The sequence below is a fragment of the Battus philenor genome, unplaced genomic scaffold (genome assembly GCF_028537555.1).
Source record: "Battus philenor isolate CCGP_79_NKW_IND1 unplaced genomic scaffold, ilBatPhil1.0.hap1 SCAF_5, whole genome shotgun sequence".
NCBI lineage: Eukaryota > Metazoa > Arthropoda > Insecta > Lepidoptera > Papilionidae > Battus > Battus philenor.
In genome coordinates, this window is record NW_027181715.1 from 202,770 (window position 1) to 224,667 (window position 21,898).

Consider the following 21,898-nt stretch of genomic DNA (forward strand, 5'->3'; position numbering starts at 1 on the left):
AGCATCGCTACCATTCAGCCCCTTGACTCGTCTTTGTATGGGGTCCCAAAACTTGAAGCTGATTCTTCGCCGATCCATCTAACGGATGGGTACTGTACTCTACACATGACCGGACTTGTGCTACAGTTAAGTACAGTATGCGACCGCCGAGGGTATTTAGTAGGTAACAATTTCACATAACACTGTCCTATAACGATACGCGCCGCTGCGACCGCGCCGACCCGAGGAGTGCTTTCGTAGGGAGCCCGTCGACTTAGTGAATGCCAAGAGTGATTATGCCAAGTAGTGCCTTTAGCGCTATTCCATCTTAAAACTGGTAAAGATGCGTATATAACAGGTAGGCAGCGATGGTCAATGTTTAACGAGTACAGTACACGTGGAACCGATCCGGTGACGTCCTAGAGCACCAGAGCTTTCTTATTTTCTTACCCGAAAAGGTGGTCCGCGAGATGAAATATCGTTTCCGAGAGGGCCACGTAAAGTCCCAGGTTATCAATTATTTTGCGGCTATGGCTTGTGGGTTCTTTATTGGTGAATGGAAGAGTGCAAAATGTTACGCCCATTAAAATAAATCAACTTAAATATTGTTCCACAACTCTTCTCAAAACCCTAGCAAGGATTTAAAAAAGTATAGTTGAAGTGAAGTTGAAGCAAAAGCAATTCTTATCAAAGAGCGGGGTTGGATTTCAATCCGTCGAGAAGACAGTATTAAGTAGCACATCTTAATTTTGCGATAACTTTAATCGGTTACTTTTAACTGATTATTTTTAGTTTCGTTGGTACCATGAAAGCCGCGTTGACCTGAACGAGCTAACGGTCGACCGCGGGACCGTTCCGACAGTAAAAGTACCGCAGCTACCGTCACAGTCTGCCGCCCGCTGCGACCGCTGCCAAGCGAGATCATCTGCGCTGTCTTCACATACCGTAATAAGATGATAAGAGAGAGATGTCAACTCTAATGCTAGACCAACACACGAATATACGTGTGGACATGTACTAATTCATGATAAAACCGATGCTGAAGCATTTCGCTATTTTTTCATGCGCTAATTTTTTTTTATCTGTGAAAATCTTCATGGATAGCAACAACTCAAGCCCGGGTCCTTTCTCGGTTTATTAGAAGTCTGGAGCGTCCGCTTTCAACTACCTCCTAATCCGACAGAATGCGTAATGTAACATTCAAGCTCAATTATTGAAGACGTGTAAGCTAAAGGTCTCCAACGTCCTGTCATTGAAAATCCGGAAAGTTGTTGAAAAGTACACGACCGTTGCTTGTATGGGAGAAAACTGAACGGCGGCAGTGGTTTCACATTTGAGCCAGCGTGAGAACACATATATACATACCTATTGTCATGGCATTGTACATACACGATAGAAAATACACCATATATCTGTGTGGGTAGCAGCGTGCGGTTACCGTCTCTATCTGAAGCGAAATTATGGAAAACTATTGTAAAAGCGCTTTCTTGCTTCATACTTCTTAGGAACCGAATGTATTCTTTGGGTTCAACGTCTGATTTTGTTTAAAAAAATCTTTTGCGGGCGTTTATTTAAGCCATCGCGTCATAAAGTTAAATATTTCATATCCTCGGACTAAAAATCCCAGAGTATGTAACGTCCATCGATATAATCTCCTATTTTCAGGAGGAGATTTATGTTTATTTTATAACGTACTAGCTGATCCCGCAAACTTTGTTTTGCAAAAAAAATTGACATTTTAATTTACAAATAAAAAATAAGGGTTAATCGTAGAGGGGTGAAAATTTATGGTTGTATGTATTCTTGTATGCTGTATCTTAAAAAAAAAAACAAAAAATTTCGTAAAAAAAATAATAATTTAAGTGTGAACAACCTTTATCACTTAGGGGTATAGAAAATAGATAGTAGCCGATTCTCAGACCTACTGAATACGCATATTAAATTTGGTAAAAATCAGTCAAACCGTTTCAGAGGAGTTCAAGTTCGAACACCGTGACACGAGAATTTTATATATTAGATTATATTTTATTGATATGTTGTGTTTAATAGGTTTACTAAGCAATTTTTGAGACTTAACGCTTAACGAGCTGGAGCTTTATTTTGTATAAATTAAAAAGCTCGTATGAAAAGGTCTACGCAGTGTGCTCGCGAGCGGGCGGGGGCTCGGCCGGCGCGCAGGTTACTCTGGAGCCGGTGCAAGAGTAACGAGTCCTGTGCACTGATTATTTCGCTGCAGATACATTTTGTAGTTTACAGGTTGATTGATTATAGGTGTATTAAATGCTATAAATTAGCCCATTCAAAGCTCTGACACCATGTATATAAAAATAAATCCCTATTTCCCTTGACTACGACACAATTTGAGAACGAGTATACCGATTTCATTCGTTTTTAATGTTCCTGAGATGTGAGATGCGGATTGATTATTCGCAGCTAAAACAGGACATCAGTCGTATTAACTTGTATATATATTTTACTCTTTCTTTATATCTTTCTGCTCGCTCTGAAATTATTGGAACGCGTCTCGCTAATAACTTGTGGCAGTACAGCGTCTGTAGTAACAGATGATATGCATTAATTAATTTTAATACGAAGTATTCCGAATTTTGAAAATAATTTTTCTTACCATCATTACGTTGTTTATTTCTGATAGCATTATTTTTTTGTGTGCAGCAAATAAATAATACATTGACTCATTTAAAGCTTTTTAAATTTTCAAAATTTTAAGAAGTGATAGCTAAACGTATTTTCATTAATATAATTATGTTAATGCGCCCACTAATGCCAGCATTGTGGGTCTTCCTGCCGTGTCATCGGCCTTCGCCCGCGCATGCGTACCATGCCCGCAGCCCTGGGCGAAGGCGCGGTCCTTTGCTCAGTCCTGACGTAAATGTCGCCATTAGACAATGAGGTTTTTTTTTTAATTTAATGAATGCTTTGATGTTTCTCTTTCTACTGAGGAACTTATTGCTCTGGGAGCTCGGATTCTTCGGCTATGTGTGATTAGAGGCAGCGTAAGAGATAGCACACCACATGTCCGCCGTGGCCCGCCGCCGACGAACGGGTGTGACTGGTGAAGCGAAGGACGCTGTATTATTAGTTGTTATTATAGTTTGAAATGTTTTGTATAACTAATGCATACAACGTATGCATTCGTATTAATATTATTAATTGATTGTTACATCTATTTGTATAGGTATAAGAGATTTTCACCTTTGTACTGTCTCATCGCGATATGTTTTGAAACGTTAAGCTTAAGTATTGAAATTTGAAAGTTATATTCCATTCGCGGTGTAGATGTCAGCTAGCAACTGATTTTACGAGATTCCATTCGTAAGGCAGGTCTAGGGGGCGTATATTAAGTTCGTGGAACGAGATAAAGACATCTAGTATAATATCGTCATCCTTTATACGTTAGTATTGAAATTAAACTCGTATATATGTTTGATCTGATATGCACTTAGTCGCCAAGGTTGCCGCGCACAGCATCTTCTGAAAAGTCATTAATATCAGGCTCTGGGAACGTTTCAAAAATTCATCAAAGTAAAAAGTACACGAAAAACGCGCAAAGTAACACGCAAAATCGTGTCTAAGATATTTTTGCAAATGCTAAATAGTAAAACTTTAAAAATCTTGCTGTTTGGTCTCTTTAGGTCTTGGAACGTGCCTTGTTCAGTCTTATAAGGTACTTATCAAAAATATTTTACGTTTTACGTTAATGAGGTATCTAATGGTGACCCATACGTGTTATATAGTACTTACTTTCAACCTCACACGAGCACGGGTGCACTCTTCAAGCTGCATTATGAATGTATAGCAATAATTTTGTAATTAGTATTGTATTAGAGTAAACTTGTATTGTAACAGAAAATAATGCGGGTTCAAATTAAACATAAAGGCTGTAGTTAAAAGGGGCGTGTCCTCCACTCCGGCCTTGAGGGCGACACGCTTTCAATCGTTAGTTTCTCTCCCAACGAAGCGCGACCGGCGCTCCCGGCTGGCCTGACGTGACCGATTTCACAGGGGAATTGCATTACAGGTCACCTTCGGCGCTGTGTATAGCGCGCGATAGAGGAACAAACGCATTGTTGCCGGAGGCTCGCCTACAACACCGCCTTGCCGTTATATATATATATATATATATATATATATATATATACATAGTCCTGTCTTGAGCTTGAGCTTATGAATGATTTAAAAAATGTATTTGATTTGGACGCCTGACCGGACGCTTTAAAAATATAATTTTAATTTCAATACCTACGTCGTAAATATTGGTTTCAAATCTACATAATAATGCTTATAGGCATTAGATTGTATAATAACAATTTTATCTGTATCTTAAACTATTACCTAATTTCATCATATTTTATATATCTATATATCATTTTGAAAACTTACTTCAAAGTTCTCATTATTTTCTCTACACCCGAATAATTTGCAAGAGCCGACATTATTTTGTTTTATCGGTTGTAGTATCCACTACTTATATACCCTTACTTAAGTGGATGATCCTATTTTCAACACTTGGATTTCAACAGTCGCAATATAAAAAGTGGTCGGCCAATTGGAGTGGCACAAATAAGCTTTTACACTAAGTAGTTTTTTCAACCTGTTTACACTTGACTTTTCTGGAAAGGTCTTTCCTCACATGGGTTCGGCGGCACTTGAATTTTTTTACTCGACTTGACTATTAACTTTTGAGAACTTCACGGGTCGATCAATTGGAAACATTGAAACCCCAGATGGTTTTAAGATTATATTTTTAATTGCTATATGTTTTATATGTAGAAAGTATACCACTATGGATTTGGTTAATACTAACTGAACCCTAAAGAGCGTTACAGATCACTTATTACATGAGGAAATAATTGAAAAGGATAATCCACTTGCAATTAAACTAATGTAATACATATGTTGATAGATAGGCGAATCTAGTTCATGGTACGCTCTGTGAACTCAGTACCGTTAAGATGTAAAAGCCTTAGGGCTAACAGCGTTAACATCTTCAGAAAGAATATAGATGTCGAGGAGAGATAAGGACACGGATAGGAGGCTGGTAACCCAAATGACGAAGATAGAAGGTAATGTTTTCACGGCCCGTTGATATTCCGATTTGCTTTCATTGTGTAAGCCGGACGAGTGCGTTAGTCGAGTGAAATTTTTTAATTTTTAATTATCCACAGCTCGGTGCGCAACCGTCACGCGGGTCGACGGTAACGGGCGTTGTTTACATTTACAGATTTTCTTCTCGTCGTAGTCGTTCGATAAGAAATAACGATACGAGTGATCCCGGGCTCGCGGACTGGACTTAGTTTCAGGAAACTTAAATTTTTATTGGCATCGTCAAACCAGAAGGTTCTTTAATCCGGAATGCAGTAATTTTTTTAATCTATTTATTTAGTTTCTTCGTAATTTTGCACGACTTACAAGGCAAGAAATTCCGACGATAGGTTTTGTCTATCATTCTTTTTGGTTTCGGGTGTAAATCACACAACAGTTGGAGAACAATATTATGTAGTGTACATGTTTTTGAGGGAATGCTTGGGTCTCCTACAGAACACATAACTTCCACTTAGAATTACTGTACCAAGGTACATCCCGGGGCAGAAGCTAAACCTCTCACGTCCCGCTATGCTGCAGCAACACGAGACCGCCCTGCATGTCTGCCTAGCGTGTCAACGTACGACTCGGTCGTAGTGAGTCGACGGTGTTATTTATTTATTTATTTATTTTTGAAACGAGATGGCTATGTTTCATTTTGGTTGTCAGCGACTATTCAAAGTATAAGTTAAAATCAACGCTTGCCAATCGTTTGGTACGCGCGCCCGTAGCGATTAAACAAAATGACTAACTAAATTTACTTTAATTGCTAATATACAGAACTTAATAGAAACAGACTCGTTTTCAGGGATAGTTATGTAGATATCAACAGGGAAGATACTTATAAATGAATATTCTGTCAAATGGTTCGGAAACGAAATAAGAGACAAGCACTAGTTTACCTGTAAGGTTAGTAAGCTAAGGTAAGGTTACCTGTAAGGTAAGGTTTTTATGACCAAAGCCGGACTTGCAATGGATTACAGATCCAGGATATAGCCTCCTTAAGCGAGGTATGTCTAAGTAGAGATGATGTGTGTACGACTTGCCCGGCATCACTTTTGATGTATTTTTCTACAAATTGTTAGCGCGACGCAGATGGGTATTTCCGCGCAGTGCCAGTGCGGCGCTGCCGTTTCAAAACATTTAGTAGGAGGTGGCGGGTACAACTGGTTCTGTTGCTCTCTGTTACTGTTATAGTTTGTGGGACGTTTTAGAACATCCGTTAACGCGTGACTCATCACACCGCACGCCTCCGCGAAAAACTACGAAACTTGTGATTATTGACGGCTTTCATCTCCGTTCGATATTTCAATAGTTTTGTATACATTACTTTTGCAAAATTGTATATTGAGGATTACGGCTTTGTTACTAAATTTTTGTGTCAAATGATTGCCACGTGACTATGCATTTTGAAGTGAACATTTCTGGTTAAAAAAATGTAAAGGAGATTTTTAGTTCAAGGTTTTACTATTTGCAAATGACGACAATCTGTTTACATACCAATGTAAATCGCTATTGTTTTTATAATCCTTTCTCATTGTGATGGCCGGTGTTTGATTTCATCATCATCATCATCACATCAGCCGACAAACGACCGCTACAAGGCATAGGTCTCCCCCAAACATTGTCTCAATGACCGGTTTCCAGCTGTCCGCAGCCGGCGACTCGATTCGACTTTGTTCATGTTATTATGTTTATTTTATTATAACAAATTTATGTTTAATTTATTATAACAAAGTTTTGTTGTAATTTTACGGGCGCGCAAAATGGCTTCGGTTTAACGGTATCGAAGACGGCGACCATAGCTCACGGTAGCGGCGCCGTGCCGGGGCACCTCGCACGGGGTATACCTGCGCTGAGTCAGCGCCGCGGTGACGTCACGCGGCCGGCGCGCACCCGCCCGCCGCACCGCCCCGCGCCACTCCGCACGCACACACGGGCAACGGTCTGCCGTTGCTATACGATGACCATTATTTATTCTGTAATTCGAGGCAATTTTTAAGTTGACGCTAATTTTGGTTAAACAAATTGGGCTGACCTGGAGAACTGTCTACTTAACAGTATGCTCTCAGAGTAGTTATGGTCATAGCGGTCGTTGAACGTAGATATCAGGGGTAGTGTCAGCAAAGTTGAGTACACGCATAGCACTGGAGGGACCACGGCGTGTTCTGAATTGCTCCCTCACCAGCACAGTGAATGAACACCGACGGAGTTACGGCGGATAGTTATTCCATGTAACCCTTCCACGAGAGGATAATTTGTATATTCAAAAGATTTGTCCATCCGAAACTCATTTCCCCCCAAATTTGAATACTAAATTGATTTCTACACAAAGACCGACACGAAACTATAACTACGCTTTAAAAGTCTGTCTTGAGGTAGTAAAAAGAAGAGCAAAGTGAAAAAATTACAAACATTAATTTTTTCTAGGACTTGGAGGTTTTTCGAATGGTCACCCTAACGTACAATCATAAAACAAAGGAATGTTCATTCTTAAACGATGACACGAATGTCAATAATATTTATTTATTTTAAAGGCCTATGGGTAGCTCTTGGATCACTTGAAGTTACTTACATATGGTAGTTGGGCCACGACTGCGATTGTTGTTACTGAATAGAAATTTTTAGATGAAGGTTTGTAAACATTACGATTTTACTATTCATGTTTGATAGACGCTCTCTGAAATTAGTGGGTTAACGAGAGGTACTCCAAGTGTTAGGTAACAAGCTAACAATACTAAAAACTCTCTGCTCCGTGGCGAGCGCCGAATTGTTATGGGTAAGACGTACTTCTGGTCAACGAACTTCTGTTTGTCATCGGGTTTCTTCACCTCGCTCGAGGATGTGATGTTTAATGCTACAATGAACTTTAACAATAACTGCGTGTGCTGTAATGTTTACTAAAGAATTTTTTTTTTCAAAAAAAAAACAAATTGTTGACAAAATTAGGTTTCATAAATTATAAACGGATTTTTCTAGAAGGCTTTAACACACGCTGTATCTCAAGCAACCTATGTGCGTAATAACTTTAAAAAAAAATTATAATGCTATTCATTTAGTTTTTTACAAACTTAACAGTAATTGCGCGCAAAGCAAAATTAACATTGTAACATTATTACGTCGTCATCAACGATTTTTGTACTAGACCCGAGGTTCGTATCGCGACGACCAATGAATGGAGCCTGAGAAAACTTGATAATATAACAGTACAATGTGTAGTTTTCTACACAAACATTCATGTATGTAACGTATTATTATTAAAGAGGCTAAAATATATTTTATGTTTCGCATCACGTAGATTAGATCTTTATTTAAAAGTTTTATTGTGCTATGCGTTACCGTGATGTTTTTCTAAATTGTTAGCGGATTCTTCTAGAAGGATCTATAACTTGTATTAATGCAAGCTAGACGCCGCGAAGGTGCGAACGTCTCGCGCCCTTTAAGGGCAGTAAATCAATGATGACCTAAAAATGGCGCCGTGAGAGCTGCATCGATTGGCGGCGCACTGGTCCGCGCTTGCATTCCTACGTCACGTGGGGAGTTTGCTGCGTGCCGGCTACGTTACGCCGCCGCGGCCTGAAGGCTCCTACTGCTTTATAAGTGAAAAAAAAACCTTATTTACTTACCGTCACGTGAATATAATGCATGTCGTTTAATTGCATTAAAGCTTTATCTATCGGATTTTGTGTTATGTAGTGCTTCTATTCAACAGTCAAAACATGTGACGACTACGTAGTTGGGAACAAGACATGAGTCCGTGTATATTATGTGTTTCGTGTATATATACTGGCTTGTTTACATTTTTATCTAATGAATTGTTTAGTGGTGTCGTCCGGAATATACACTTACAAATTTACAAGATCTGTGCTATCTCTAGTATGTCGTGGATAAAACAAAATTATGAACGACCAATGCAGTTACTGATATTCAAAACTGAACCGCCATGGATACGAACCATCCGGAAACTGTTGCGTTAGATGCTTTGAGCAGATTAAACAGGACCCTGTCTTACGTATTTAGGTGTTGCGTAGATTCTAGGTAAGGCGTTTAAACTTCTTATGTATTAATAATATTTCTTCCGCTGCATTCATTGTTTGTACTCTGTGACATACTTTTCATTGTCGACGTCACGAACGTTTCAACGCATCAATCATTTTGTAAGTAAGATGACAGTGATTCAAAAGTAAACTGTCAATCTTGCGGGTCGGTGTGAAACTGCAGAGTAATCCAGCCTTGTCCTCCGTCTTCAATGGACTGATGACATAGTCAAGGTGACGGGAAGTCGCTGGAGGCAGCGCAAGACCGGACATCATGGCGATCTTTGGGGTAGGCTTATGTCTTCCAATGGGTGATGATGATGATGTTGAAATCTGTAGCGCGCGTCTTAAAGAGATGTTACATTGGAACGTACGCACCGGCGCCGGAAAGTGTTTATAATTAATGCGAATATTGTGTTACTTAGTAAATGCTAATGTTTTGTTTACAATAATTCCTAGTTACTTTCTTACTAAACTTAAACGTGTAAATAAAAGAAAACTTCATTTTGGGCTTCTATTTGAAAAAAAATGAAATATTTAAAGAAATGACAATTTTAAATATTTTCAAAGAAAAAAAAAGAAATGACAATTTTAAAGTTATTCAAACTTATTGGATTATTTTGTAAGAGTGTAGACTTCAACCGTGCGCGGGGTTAAGTTTTATTTATATATATCGTTTCTTTTCAAATGATGATAGGATATATCGTGAGTGTTCGCTCGTACCAAAAACTTCCTATTGCGGTCAACAGCTTGAGACAATCGAGTGTACGGCGGAAGCCTTTAGCTTATATACGAGGGTGGATTGAAAAGTACTCGGCCTAACCAAGAAAATAAACACATACTAAATCGGTTATATTTTTATTTTTCTACATAATCACCATCAAGTTCAATACACTTTTGCCACCTCCCCTTCCAAGCATTTAGACCGTTAAAAAAAATGATTCTTCCTTAGAGTCAAAATATGCATCTACAGCTGCTTTGACCTCGTCGTTTGTCGAAAATCTTTGACCTCCCAAGTGCTTTTTTAGGTTAGGGAACAGAAAGAAGTCTGATGGTGCCAGATCAGGTGAATACGGCGGATGCGGTAACAGTTCAAAGCCACAGTTGTGAATTTCAGCCATTGACTGTACTGACGTGTGAACACAGGCGTTATCTTGATGAAACAGGACTTTTCTTCTGAGCATTCCTCGATGTTTTTCTTTTATTTCCTCTCGTAAACGACGTAGTAAGGTGCAGTAGTAATCAGAGTTTATAATCTGACCCCTTTCAAGATAATCAATCATAATCACACCTTTCGAGTCTCAGAATACTGAAGCCATCACCTTATTTGCCGACAAAATCGACTTAGCCTTTTTAGGGGGTGGTGAACCAGGTCTTCTCCACTGTTTTGATTGTTGTTTTGTTTTCGGTGTACAGTAATGAACCCATGTTTCGTCCATAGTAACAAAACGATTCAAAAAATCATCTGCATCGGCTTCAAATAACTCCAAACAGTCGCGTGAAATAGTCAATCGCGTCCTTTTTTGTTCAATTGAAAGCAGTCGCGGAACCCACCTCGCAGACACCTTGTGGAAACGCAACTCGTTGACAATGATGTTTTGAATTCGTTCATAAGAGATGCCTATAATCTCGGCTATCTCTCTAATTTTTAATCTGCGGTCTCCAATTATTAAATCAAGTACTTTTTTAATATTTTCGTCAGTAGTTGACGTCGAAGGCCTTCCAGAGCGGGGTTCATCTTTCACACTCTCTCTACCACGCTTAAATTCTGCTATCCGTTTTTTGACGGATGAATATGACAGAGCACAATCGCCTAATGTACTGACCATGTCATCATGGATGGCTTTTGATGATAGCCCCTTCTTATGGAGGTACTTAATGACGGCACGCTGCTCGATTTGCTCCATTCGCGGAAATTATGTCCGATTACTTTGTTAATAAATTTATAAAATCACAACTAATTATCGCACACGTTTCGAACTTCACACAATGAACTAGTGTGAACTGAACTAAATAATGTGGGTAGATTTGATTTTTAGAATTGAATGGATCTGTGTTAGGCCGAGTACTTTTCAATCCACCCTCGTATAGTAAAAAGGTTGACTCTGAAAACCATTTTAGTAATAGATGCCAACGATCAAACAGCATTAGTATGTGATAAAAATACATAGTAACTAGTCAAAAATATGTTACTTCCACCAATTTAACAGCAATTAATAAGAAAACAAGTCATACATCCGAACGATCGGTCAGTGTGTTGTATTTTCCATCATCAACAACGTTGCTTCACATACGTAATGCCGTCGGCGTGACGTCATTCGATGACGTGTACAGTTGGCCGCCTTTGGCTGTTGTAGTTTGAGAATTAATTCAAAGAAAGGTTAGTCAACTGTTGCTAATGGGCACCTCGGGTAGAGCGTGCCGGTTCAGGCCGCGCATTCCGAATCAGCAGTGATGTCATGAAATTGTAAAAGCTCGCGTTATGCGGTGATAGTACTGAATCGAGAGGTTCAGTTCTCTCGGACGAACACCTTCCAATAGGAATTTTTAACATAGAGCTCCCAAGCCGAGGTCACCTCTGTAGGTTCTCCTTCTTGGTCACTTTATAGAGAAAATCTGTAAATAATGGAGTATCAAGCATTGATTATCATAGAAATCTCCGTGATATATTTATCACGGCGTTCCTACGGCTTTATAACCCATCTGAAGTCCGTCGGCGTATATATATATATATATACACACACACACGAATGCTGTAATGCAGACATACGCGTAACTGGTTGTTATGACATCTTGTGGACTCAAGATCAGATCGGAACTGTCAAAGTTGAAAAGGCTCCGACTCTGCTTGTTGACTTCATTAGTCAAGGCTTGCACTGGTGTACGACTTGGCACCTTAAAACAGGTGACATTGAATTTATTTTCATAAATTTCGTTTTATTATTAACATTTTTAACAAAAATTTTTAATATCTGTTAGCAATTGTAGCAATTTTTCGTGTAGACATTGTCAATGAACCTTCGCCTCTTTTGCGCGTAAGTAAAACCATGCCGACGATACTTCTATACCTTCATAAGATGTGTCCGATTATTGCCCTACTGTACCAGCTTAGCGGACAATAAATTTGATTTTGTTCAGTATTTCGTGAATTTCTAGAAATAAATGAAATTCAAAATTTTACTCGAATTTCCATTTTGAATTTTCGAAATCTCTTAATAGAGTTTTTATGGAACGATCGACATGAATAATGTCTTGATCAATAAACTAGATCAATAGAAGTGGACGCAAGCGTGAAGATTTAGATATAGGATGTTGCATCACGCCACTGTTCGGCACAACACAATGCGCTGTATTTGCAAACAGGCAGCGATGCGCGTGCGCTGACGGTTTGTAAATATTGTATTCGATATTTGAAACTGTCTGTCTCATTGTGATTCATTCATCGTTCTACATATAGGTTTAATTCGCAAACAGAAGGCTTGAGCCCGAATAGGTTGCAGGACCGGTTGGGATTTCTTAATAAGGACGGTGAAGGCTGCGCGCTGCGGCTGGGCAGCGGCTCTCGTGGTTAGATGGCGAGTGACGCAGGGAAGCGGGCTGCCTCCGCATGCCCAAACCGAGCGCGCCCGCGCACCCGCGCGCCGCATGCGAATGAGACTGCGCGTCTATCGCCCCGTACGCCACCTCATGCCCCTTGTACTCACAATACGCTATTAGTTTTTTTAATCATTAACTAAAGAGACATAAGTCAACATTACTTTAAAGTTTTGGTTTTAAAGTGATTTGTACGTCGTAGCTTATCCGTGTGACCTAAGTTCTAAACAACTCAGGGATTGTGCGATTAGTACTGGCAGCCTATGTTAAAGTCATCTATAGAGGTAGTAGTGGAAATTGAGGAATTTCCGGAAAGGGCCGGACTTCTACTCGATCGATTCATCAGTTGCTGATTAAGTAGAGGTTGGGCCCGACTGATAAGCCAATGCGAGGTCTCTGCCCCGAGAAATATCCGTACAAGCGACTTAAGAGGTTGGGACCTCACAACCCGCGGTAAAAATATGTAAAGACTCGACAAGGGGCTTTCAGAGAAGCCTTAAGCTTATATTACTAAAAACGAAGTTTAGTTTAGCACTCAGTACTACTTCGACTTCGCGAAAAATGTATACAGCAACAAGTTACAGAGTAAGAAATGAGTAATTTGGTCAGAACAGCTGCGGCAGACAACCGGCCTGTGAATTACAGTCAGTCAATATGTTTAAGACAAAATGTCTCTCCTGCAATAAATCTGGGGCCTTTAAATATCTCTTGTAAGAGGAAGCAGGTGACGTGTTTAATTGTATATCACTTGATAGCATGACGTTTCAGTGAGAGATCCCCGCAGCCATACGGACACATGCACGATTCGCTTCGTTACTTAGCTAAAAAATATATTTCTCGTAACGCGAGATGACATTTAAGTTTGTGTTGAGACATAACTTTCACGAAACACTACGCGCGTGTGTGTGTGTATTGTGTACTTAGCGAAGGCTTATAGAAGTGAATTGCGATAGAAATTTGACAGAGATTTAAGTTAGGCAAGCGGCCGGTGACCGGCTGCGGTCGCGGGCGCCTTAGATAATGGATTGACATAATGCTACGCGGCCGGGCCGTGCGTCGCGTGCGTCACGTGCTATGTATTCGTGTGCAGCTGCGAATGCCGGCTGCGGTCGTACTTTTGTGTTCTATCGCTGTCACAAAAGCAGCCAATGGCTCATGCTTGAACTTTCGGGAGCTTTAACCGATGAGATAATTGCAATCCAGGTCAAAGATTTTCGAAGAATTACTCTTGAGAAAAATCTTAGCAAATCACTAGTGTTTTTATTTTTAAGTTATGTATCTTCAGTAGACAAAAGTGGCGATGGACCGGTCACATGATTCGTGACAAGAATGGGAAATGGAGCAAGGCCATAGTAGAATGGTACCCGAGAGAAAAAGAAATCGAGGAAGACAAAAAATAAGATGGGAAGATGATTTAAAACTGACTGCGGGTGTAAAATGGAGAAGGGTTGCAAACGACAGAAGTCAATGGAAGTTTTTGGAGGAGGCCTATGCCAACAGGCACGCTGAAATTAGAGACATACTTTAAAAATAAATTTAGTATTAAAATGTGTAGCAATAAATTATTTTGTAAATACTAATTTCGGAATAAAGGACTTTATTATTATCTTCAGTGGAAGTCACGTTTACTCGCGATGTCAATTTGGTGTATTGCACAACTACCGCAGTAGCGTCTAGTCATACATTTATCCGCGTTACTTTCAACTTTGAACCGTTGGACATGTACCACAAGAGAAGTGTGCTGAGAACATGTCTGAAATAAATTCAGTTGGTTTTTATTTTAATCACTTTCACAAATTTTTAACGCAGTACAAAATCAGGCATGATATAAGAACGTCGGTTTCGTTGTTGCAGGTTGTTACACAGCGCTGGTGGTGTGGGCGCTGGCATGCGGCGGGGCGCAGGGCGGCGGCCCCGCGGGCCCGTCGGACCGCCCGGAGGCCTACTTTAATGGTAGCTCCTACATCCGACTGTCGCGCCCCATCTCCCTCAAGCAGCTGGTCGGCCTAAGCTTCCGCACGTGTGTTGGTAAGCTAAGTCAAAATCAAAATGACTTTATAACATAAGATTATTACACATATTAATCATAGTCAAGCTTAAATTAAGTTTACATTAGTACGTAACACGCCGCCTACTGAAACGAAGTCAGTGGAGTTTCTTTTTGTAAAAATAGAGCAATTATTTTATTTGCAAAAATCTTCATATCCGAAGTAGCATTGGGCAGGTCAGAACGTGCTCGTGCTCGTGCAGCCGTTAGCCGTTGTGACCGAAGGGTCCTCGAGTGGCGGCCACAGGCTAGTAGACGCGACGTGGGTCGGAGGTCCTGCAACTAGGTGCACTGACAACATAGTTATGATCGCGGGAAGTCGCTGGAAGTGGGCAGAGCACGATGGCTCACTGTGGCGACCTGAGGGAGCTGGGCAGGCCAATGCCTTTCAGCAGGAGTCTATCGTCTAATAGTATGATGATGGTTTTCTAACATCTTCATCAAAAGTTGCAAATAAAGCATTAAATCCGACATTACACACGTTCAATAGGGTGTTCTACTTGTACATAATACGCCATTTTGTAACAGTCCGTGAGGCGTCGGCTTCACACGCTGATGGAATGGAACAGCACAAGTACGGAACTAATTCTGGTGTACGCGGGGACAGATCGGGGTCTCAAGTTACTTTCTTACAATTTATTTTTGTGGTTTGCGTGAGTGGAATTAGTAGTTTCCGCAGATTGAAAGTCAGTTTGCTCATTATGCTCAGAGCTCCACGGCAGCATCGTCTCTCATAATTTTACATGGATTTTTTTACACGATGAGAGTTATTGGTGTTACAGTTAAACGCGACATATACCTCTAAACATAGTAGTATTGTACTACCGCGTTAGTCCTAATGTTCAAGTAAATGCCTATGTGGGAAAATACAAAAGCAACTAAAAACGACATATTGAAAAAAAAATAATGCTCTCAGTGACGTACATAATTTAAACATTTAAGAGAAACAAACTGTACTTATTGTCAAAAATATGTTTATGCATCTATCCTGCATAAATACATTACAACTTTTGTAACAAAAAGTTCAAGTAACATATTATCAATATCTTGTATCACTCACTGCGTTTGCATTTATGAACTGGTTAACACGTTGAACGCCATGGCGGGCACCATGTGTCCGACAGCATACTGTCCCCTGGGGCCACACCATTAAATCGAAAATATATATTGTCAGTAAAACCCTTAAAAATAATGGGCGACTTACAGAAACAGCAATTTACCCATTATTTTTTTGCGGGGCCGCGCGGGTCACATGCCTTGGTAAAAACAGTCGAAACACTGTCCGTTGGCTCCCTAGAGGCTTCTGAAGTGATCGAGGGCATGCGGACACACGGTGTCCGACCCGGCCTCTTGGACCCAACATGATGGCAGTCACATGGTGTTCGTCGCGGCCCACTGAACTAAACATGGTTTTTAGTCTGGCGTTCAACGTGTTAATGCTAGTATGTACATCTTACAAGTGTTTCAGAGCTGAAAGAAGGTTTATTTTTATATGCAGTTAATTACTTTTAACTTATTACCGACTATCAACCATAGGTAACAATTGCAAATCGTAATAACTACAGTCTAAATACCGACGACCACTGACAGCCGCGTCAGAGTTGATTGATGTCAACCGTGCGTCGCGCATGCGCTGTCAGACAACAATATGGCGCCGGTTGTGGCGGGAAAACCGACGTCTTGTAGTATGCGCGTAATTATTTGCAAAAGTATATGTATTTAGAATTTTAAAAACATATCATACTTTTACCTGTTTCATTTTTCTTCGTTTTAAATTTTAAATTGAAAAGTAGTTTCATAAATCTGAACATGGAATTCAAGAGTTTTTATGTAATAGGTGTAAAATTTTGTTTGTCGACTTATTCAAATGGTTAATAAAGTAAGTACACGTGGAAAGTTGTTAAATTTCATTTAAAAGAGCAACTGTTGAGTTTCTGACCGGCTTTTCTAGACAGGTCAGCGTTCCGGACCAATAATAGCTTACTACATATAATGTTGAAATAATCGACAATTCAAAATCGCATGTAAATGCCTAATTGAATAAATATATTTTAAACTTAACTGCAAGGTTTGTTTTTTGTACTGTTGTTTTTTGTTTCTTGATGTTTCTTGTTTGTTTTGTTGTACTGTTAGATTTAAAAGGTATAAGACACTCTTTCGTAATACTTTTTCTTTGAATTCGTCGTTTTTAACTTTGTTCGCACAGTTTTATTCATTAAAGTAATAATGAAATAGTTCAGTAGCTGCATTAATAAACTTCAATGAAGTTATAGACGTATCTATATATTACAGTTATAGACATCTTTAGTCGTTAAGCTACAATAACAAGCTCAAGGTCACCCGCAGAGCTGTGCAGAAGGTTAATCTGAGAGTTTCACGACCATATAGAATCAGTAATGAGGCGATTTGTAAAAGAATCCAAATCTCTGTCGTTACACAAAGAGTTGCTCATCTGAGGTAGCAGATGTTCCTGACATCGATGGCCGTAGGGGAAAAAAGTTTCTAGAGTGGCGACCACGAGTTGGTAGACGTAACTTAGGTCTTTGAAAGCGGGCAGCGAGGCAACTCGACGATCGCTGGGGAGGCCGACACCTTGCAGTGGCTGTCTGATATGATGATGAGGCTATAATTTTATAACCGCAGCCGTCAGTAGCAAGAAATACTGTGACGTTACATTAACAAACTTCAGTCTGGACAGGTAAAGTTCGCTTACAGTGGTACCTTCCCAGACATTCTTTAAGTCGGGCGTAACTAAAGTCTATACTTTCTGAACCTCTGGCGAATGAAAAATATGATAATAAACAGACCAAAAACCTTAGCGGTCGGTAGCATCAAGCAGCTCGGTGCGTTACGCGGCGCCGTTGCGCACGCGCCTGCGTTTTTGTGCGGCGCACGCGAGCGCCTGGCGACGCGACCGCTTTTTGCGCTTCTTCGATTAAGAAATCGAATTAGACGTGACGTAAATGAACATTTTTTTCAGTGACTACTAATTAACGTTGGTTGCGCTTCAAAGATCTGGAGAAGACGATCTTTTTATAAGCAATTGAGATATACAGTTAGATAGTAGCACCGGCGTACACCGATGCACACTCGGAACGAACTACTATCTTGTACTTGGTTTAATGCCTTTAGCTCTCCGTAAGTAGATACAGAGTTTAAGAGAAGCGGATCTAATAGTGTTCATTCGCCTTTCCACATGACACGTATAGCGGTTTTTAAACTTTTGGAAACTAGAGGCCTTTGCCAAGACTCTCCAAAAAGGGTCACGCTCCTCGATAGCAGTGTTTTCCTATGTGGGGTCCGTACCCAACAGGATGGCAATCTGATTGTTAAGGGGGGCAATTCTAAAGCGGACTCGACAAGTGTTTAACCCTTTTTGCCCATGATATAAAAATTATGTATGTTATATAGGGGGCATAGGAATTTCAGATAGGCTAAGGTGTGGCATGACTCATAAAAGCTTCATAGATACTGCTCCACGTGGATATATGAAAAGGAACTATATTTTTGTCTTTAAAGAGATGGAATATTTCTTATTTTCAGACTATCACAACACGTTGTCCTTTTCGGAAGAAATGTAACCGTTATTGTAAATTGCAAAGTTTCTAAGCTCATGACTTGACTATAGATATGCATTTTTACACTGTTAGATGATTTGCATTATTTGGTTTACAGGAGCACCGTCTTAATATCGTTGCACACCGTAGCAAAAAATGCACCGCGGTTGCGTCCCTATCCACGTGGGGTTAGGAATATCCAATAAACCTGTCTTCTGCTCCGGCGGTTGGGTATCTTTATTAAAACCGGACATTCGGAAACCGAAGAAAAAGTGGTTGGGCTTCATTCAACTCTGTAGCCGGCGAGTGCGGGAGGGCACGGCTAGTTTTCCGAGAGCAATATATTTATGTACGAGTACAAAATAACAATAGTTTTTTTATTTCGTAATTAACCCGTCTTGTAGTACAAAGTCTATTTAAATAATTGCTTTAAATTATATCCAAAAAAAAATTATAAAAACGAACTTTTTTTGGCTTTTACGTCTTTCCGTTACTAAGGCAATCGCGTTGTTTCGTTATTATTGAAGATTTAAAAAAAAATCGATAATTTTTCGTTGCGAAAGAACAGATACCGCTTGGGTCGGGTTACGAAGGATCAAACTAAAGATCCTTACATCCAACTTTAAGTCGGTACTGGTGTGCGGGTGTGGCACGCGGAAGGAGCGGAGGAACACTCGCGTCGAATCCAATTATTATTCTGGCTTGATGGAATCTTCAGCAGAATTGGCATGAATAGACGATTCAATAAGTGACACAAGTGAAAGAGATCTAGTCACATCTTACGCACATTTCCTCATCATCTACGAATGTGAGCCATGCATTGGGACCTTCTTAAAAAATTTTTACGTGACCGGTCAAAAAAGCCTGGGGCTGTAGTGTACTGGTAGGAGAGAAGCGCATAGGCAAGTCATGCAGGGCACGCAAGATTATTAGTGGAGTCCGGTTTTAAAAGGCTTCGTAGTTAAAATGTGAATTCTCTCATAATTTCATGTTTAATGTTCATTGTTATTACAAATTTATTGATTGGATGTTATCTCTACAATATATACAATGAGAAACGGAGGAGAAATCGGAGAAAACATCTCAAATTAATAGCTGTTTTGTTATTTAAAGTCGTAAGCAAGATGTGTTTCCTCTTACGTGCGATCACTTTTCTCTTCATTCTTTTTTAAGTCATTATTTTTCTTTGATGTGGTCTGATCTTTCTGCAATGTTGTATAAATTAATTTTTGATATCGTGTCAGCTATAAGGGAACACATAACGGAACCATTATTTATACGATAACTTTTAGTGTAATTTTAATTTATGTGTACTGCTGGTGTACCTGAATAAATAAATAAATGATTTTATATATCGGTTCCATTTATTTGCTTACTTATGAGTTCAGGTGAACACTTGTGTAGATTATGATTGTTTAAATATCTTGTTTGTAATTTATTGTATTTCGATACATTCATCGTTGGTACGTTTCTTTTGTGCTTTTGTGTGCAATTCGTACGTTGTGTCAATAATCACTATAATGTTACGTTTGTATACGATTATCGTAAAAGTTTTCATGTATAGGATTATTTTTCAATTTGCATCAGATAATAGAATGGATTGTCCATTGCATAAGGCATCTCGGACTATTGGACAAGATGTTATTTAACCGGCCAGTTTATAAAATATTGAGAAGCTGTTAATGTGTCGTTTTACGTAAACATGAGTGTCACACGATGTGAACTTGTGCGGGTGCCACGGTTTGTTAGCTTTCCACTATTACGACTGTTCAGACTAAACATAAGACTAAATATCATTACTCGAAGTCGTCGATATTCGGCTCGCGGCGTTGGCCTGGACTACGGGCTTGGAGTCAATTATCTTATGTCGATTATTATATGTTTTTGGCGTGTTTACAGTACCATAATTGTAGCGAGCATTTATCAGTCGATATTAAAAAATTTTATGATATGAAATATAAGTTAAATAAGTTAAAATGAAAATTGATGAAAGTTGAAGTATCATAATAAAAGTACTGTTCCATTAGGCAGGATTAATGTATGTAAAGGGGGCTGCAAATATATAGTCTCAACGTTTTGACAGATTCGAGAAAGCTAAGACTTGATCTAGCTTCATTTTATTGGTCTGTATATATTAACAGATTTGCTAATGGAAGGCAATTTTGTCTTTCATTTTTTACAAAATAGCTACAATTTTTACAAAAGTGAAAATATTTTTTCTTTATTAAAGTTTCCGTTACAATCAACTTATATCTACGTGGGGTACATGGACCTACTGGGTGAATTCATTTATGATATATATCATATCGAAGATTGAATGCGCGTGCAATTGCCGGTCATCAGAACGGGGTAGATAGATAATCATCAAACTGTCTTTTCTGAAATATCTCGTGTGTGTCTTGTCAATCGCGCCCTCGCGTCTCTCGCCTCACATGGCTAATGGCGGTCGGTGGTAGTCTGATGAGCGCTCTGGTTGCAGGTGGGGAGCTGTTCTCGCAGCGCTTCGAGGGTTACACGCTGCACGTGACGGCGCTGTTCGAGCAGGTGGTGGTGTCATGGGCGCGGCCCGGGCAGCCGCAGCGCGAGGTGGGGCTGGCGCGCGCCACCCTCGACAACCGCTGGCACTGGGTGGCGCTGCGCTACCGGCCCGAGCCTCTCTCGCTACTGCTCGAGGTCGACAAGGACACGCAGGTAATGGCCGCGCTCATCCAAACACACTTTTTAAAATAAAACGCCTTCCCAGGGACGCGGGCCCCCCTTCTTCGCTATAATAAAAATCATAAAGATTTTTGAATTGTGTACGAGGCATAATATCATTTAATCTCTTAGATGTGGGGTAACAGATGTCGGATGTTTAGCATGCTAATATTGTTAAAAACAGTATAAAAATATACACGGAATATCAAACCTTACTTCACATTTCGTCAAAGTCATCCATGGAGGAATATAATTATCTTTTTATTAAGATCAAATCAATCAATTATCAACAGCGTAGATTTTCTATATTTGACAAATGCGAAATAATTTAAAAAACTTGTAGATTTGAGAATAATGAGTACAGCCGAAGACAACAGCTTAGTTTGTTAAACACAGTTAAGTAAATCAAATGTACATCGTTTGTCTCCGGGTTCAATGTAGCTTCGTTGCATTTGGTGTTGGCGCGGCGCGAGCGCCGGCGAGAAGCGAGCTCATTAAAGACTTACTTTCTAAAACAATCGGCGGCCGCGCGGAAGGCCGCGCTCTCCGGTGCTCTGGGAAGTCGCGCGCATTGAGTGCTTCACCCCGAATTGTTTCATATTTAATTTATTCTACGACGCGCTGCCCGGAACGCTGTGCTTAATCGCTTGAGCTGGCACAGTGTTCAAACCCTCTCGAAATTACGAACAGTGCATGACCAGCCTTTCTTTGACAATCTATACACAAGATGCCTCGTGAAAGAAACATGCTTATGTAAGATACTTATAGCAAAAATATCGATGCTCGCTCTGAGCGCCGATGGAAGGGATGCCCGTTGTTTTCTACAGTCTGGCCGCTTATAAATGAACAGACGACGGATGCAAATTTCAGACGAAATAAAAAAA

At 39.9% G+C, this 21,898-nt stretch overlaps 1 protein-coding gene across 1 annotated transcript in view; it reads left to right on the forward strand.

The window, feature by feature from the left end:
• The window catches only part of crb (crumbs), a 61,874-nt gene that overhangs the window by 5,597 nt on the left and 34,379 nt on the right, over positions 1 to 21,898 (forward strand). The window contains exons 2-3 of the mRNA XM_068772915.1: positions 14,568 to 14,741; positions 20,797 to 21,008. Coding sequence (XP_068629016.1) covers positions 14,568 to 14,741; positions 20,797 to 21,008 — 386 coding nt within the window. The remainder of the gene's footprint in view (positions 1 to 14,567; positions 14,742 to 20,796; positions 21,009 to 21,898) is intronic.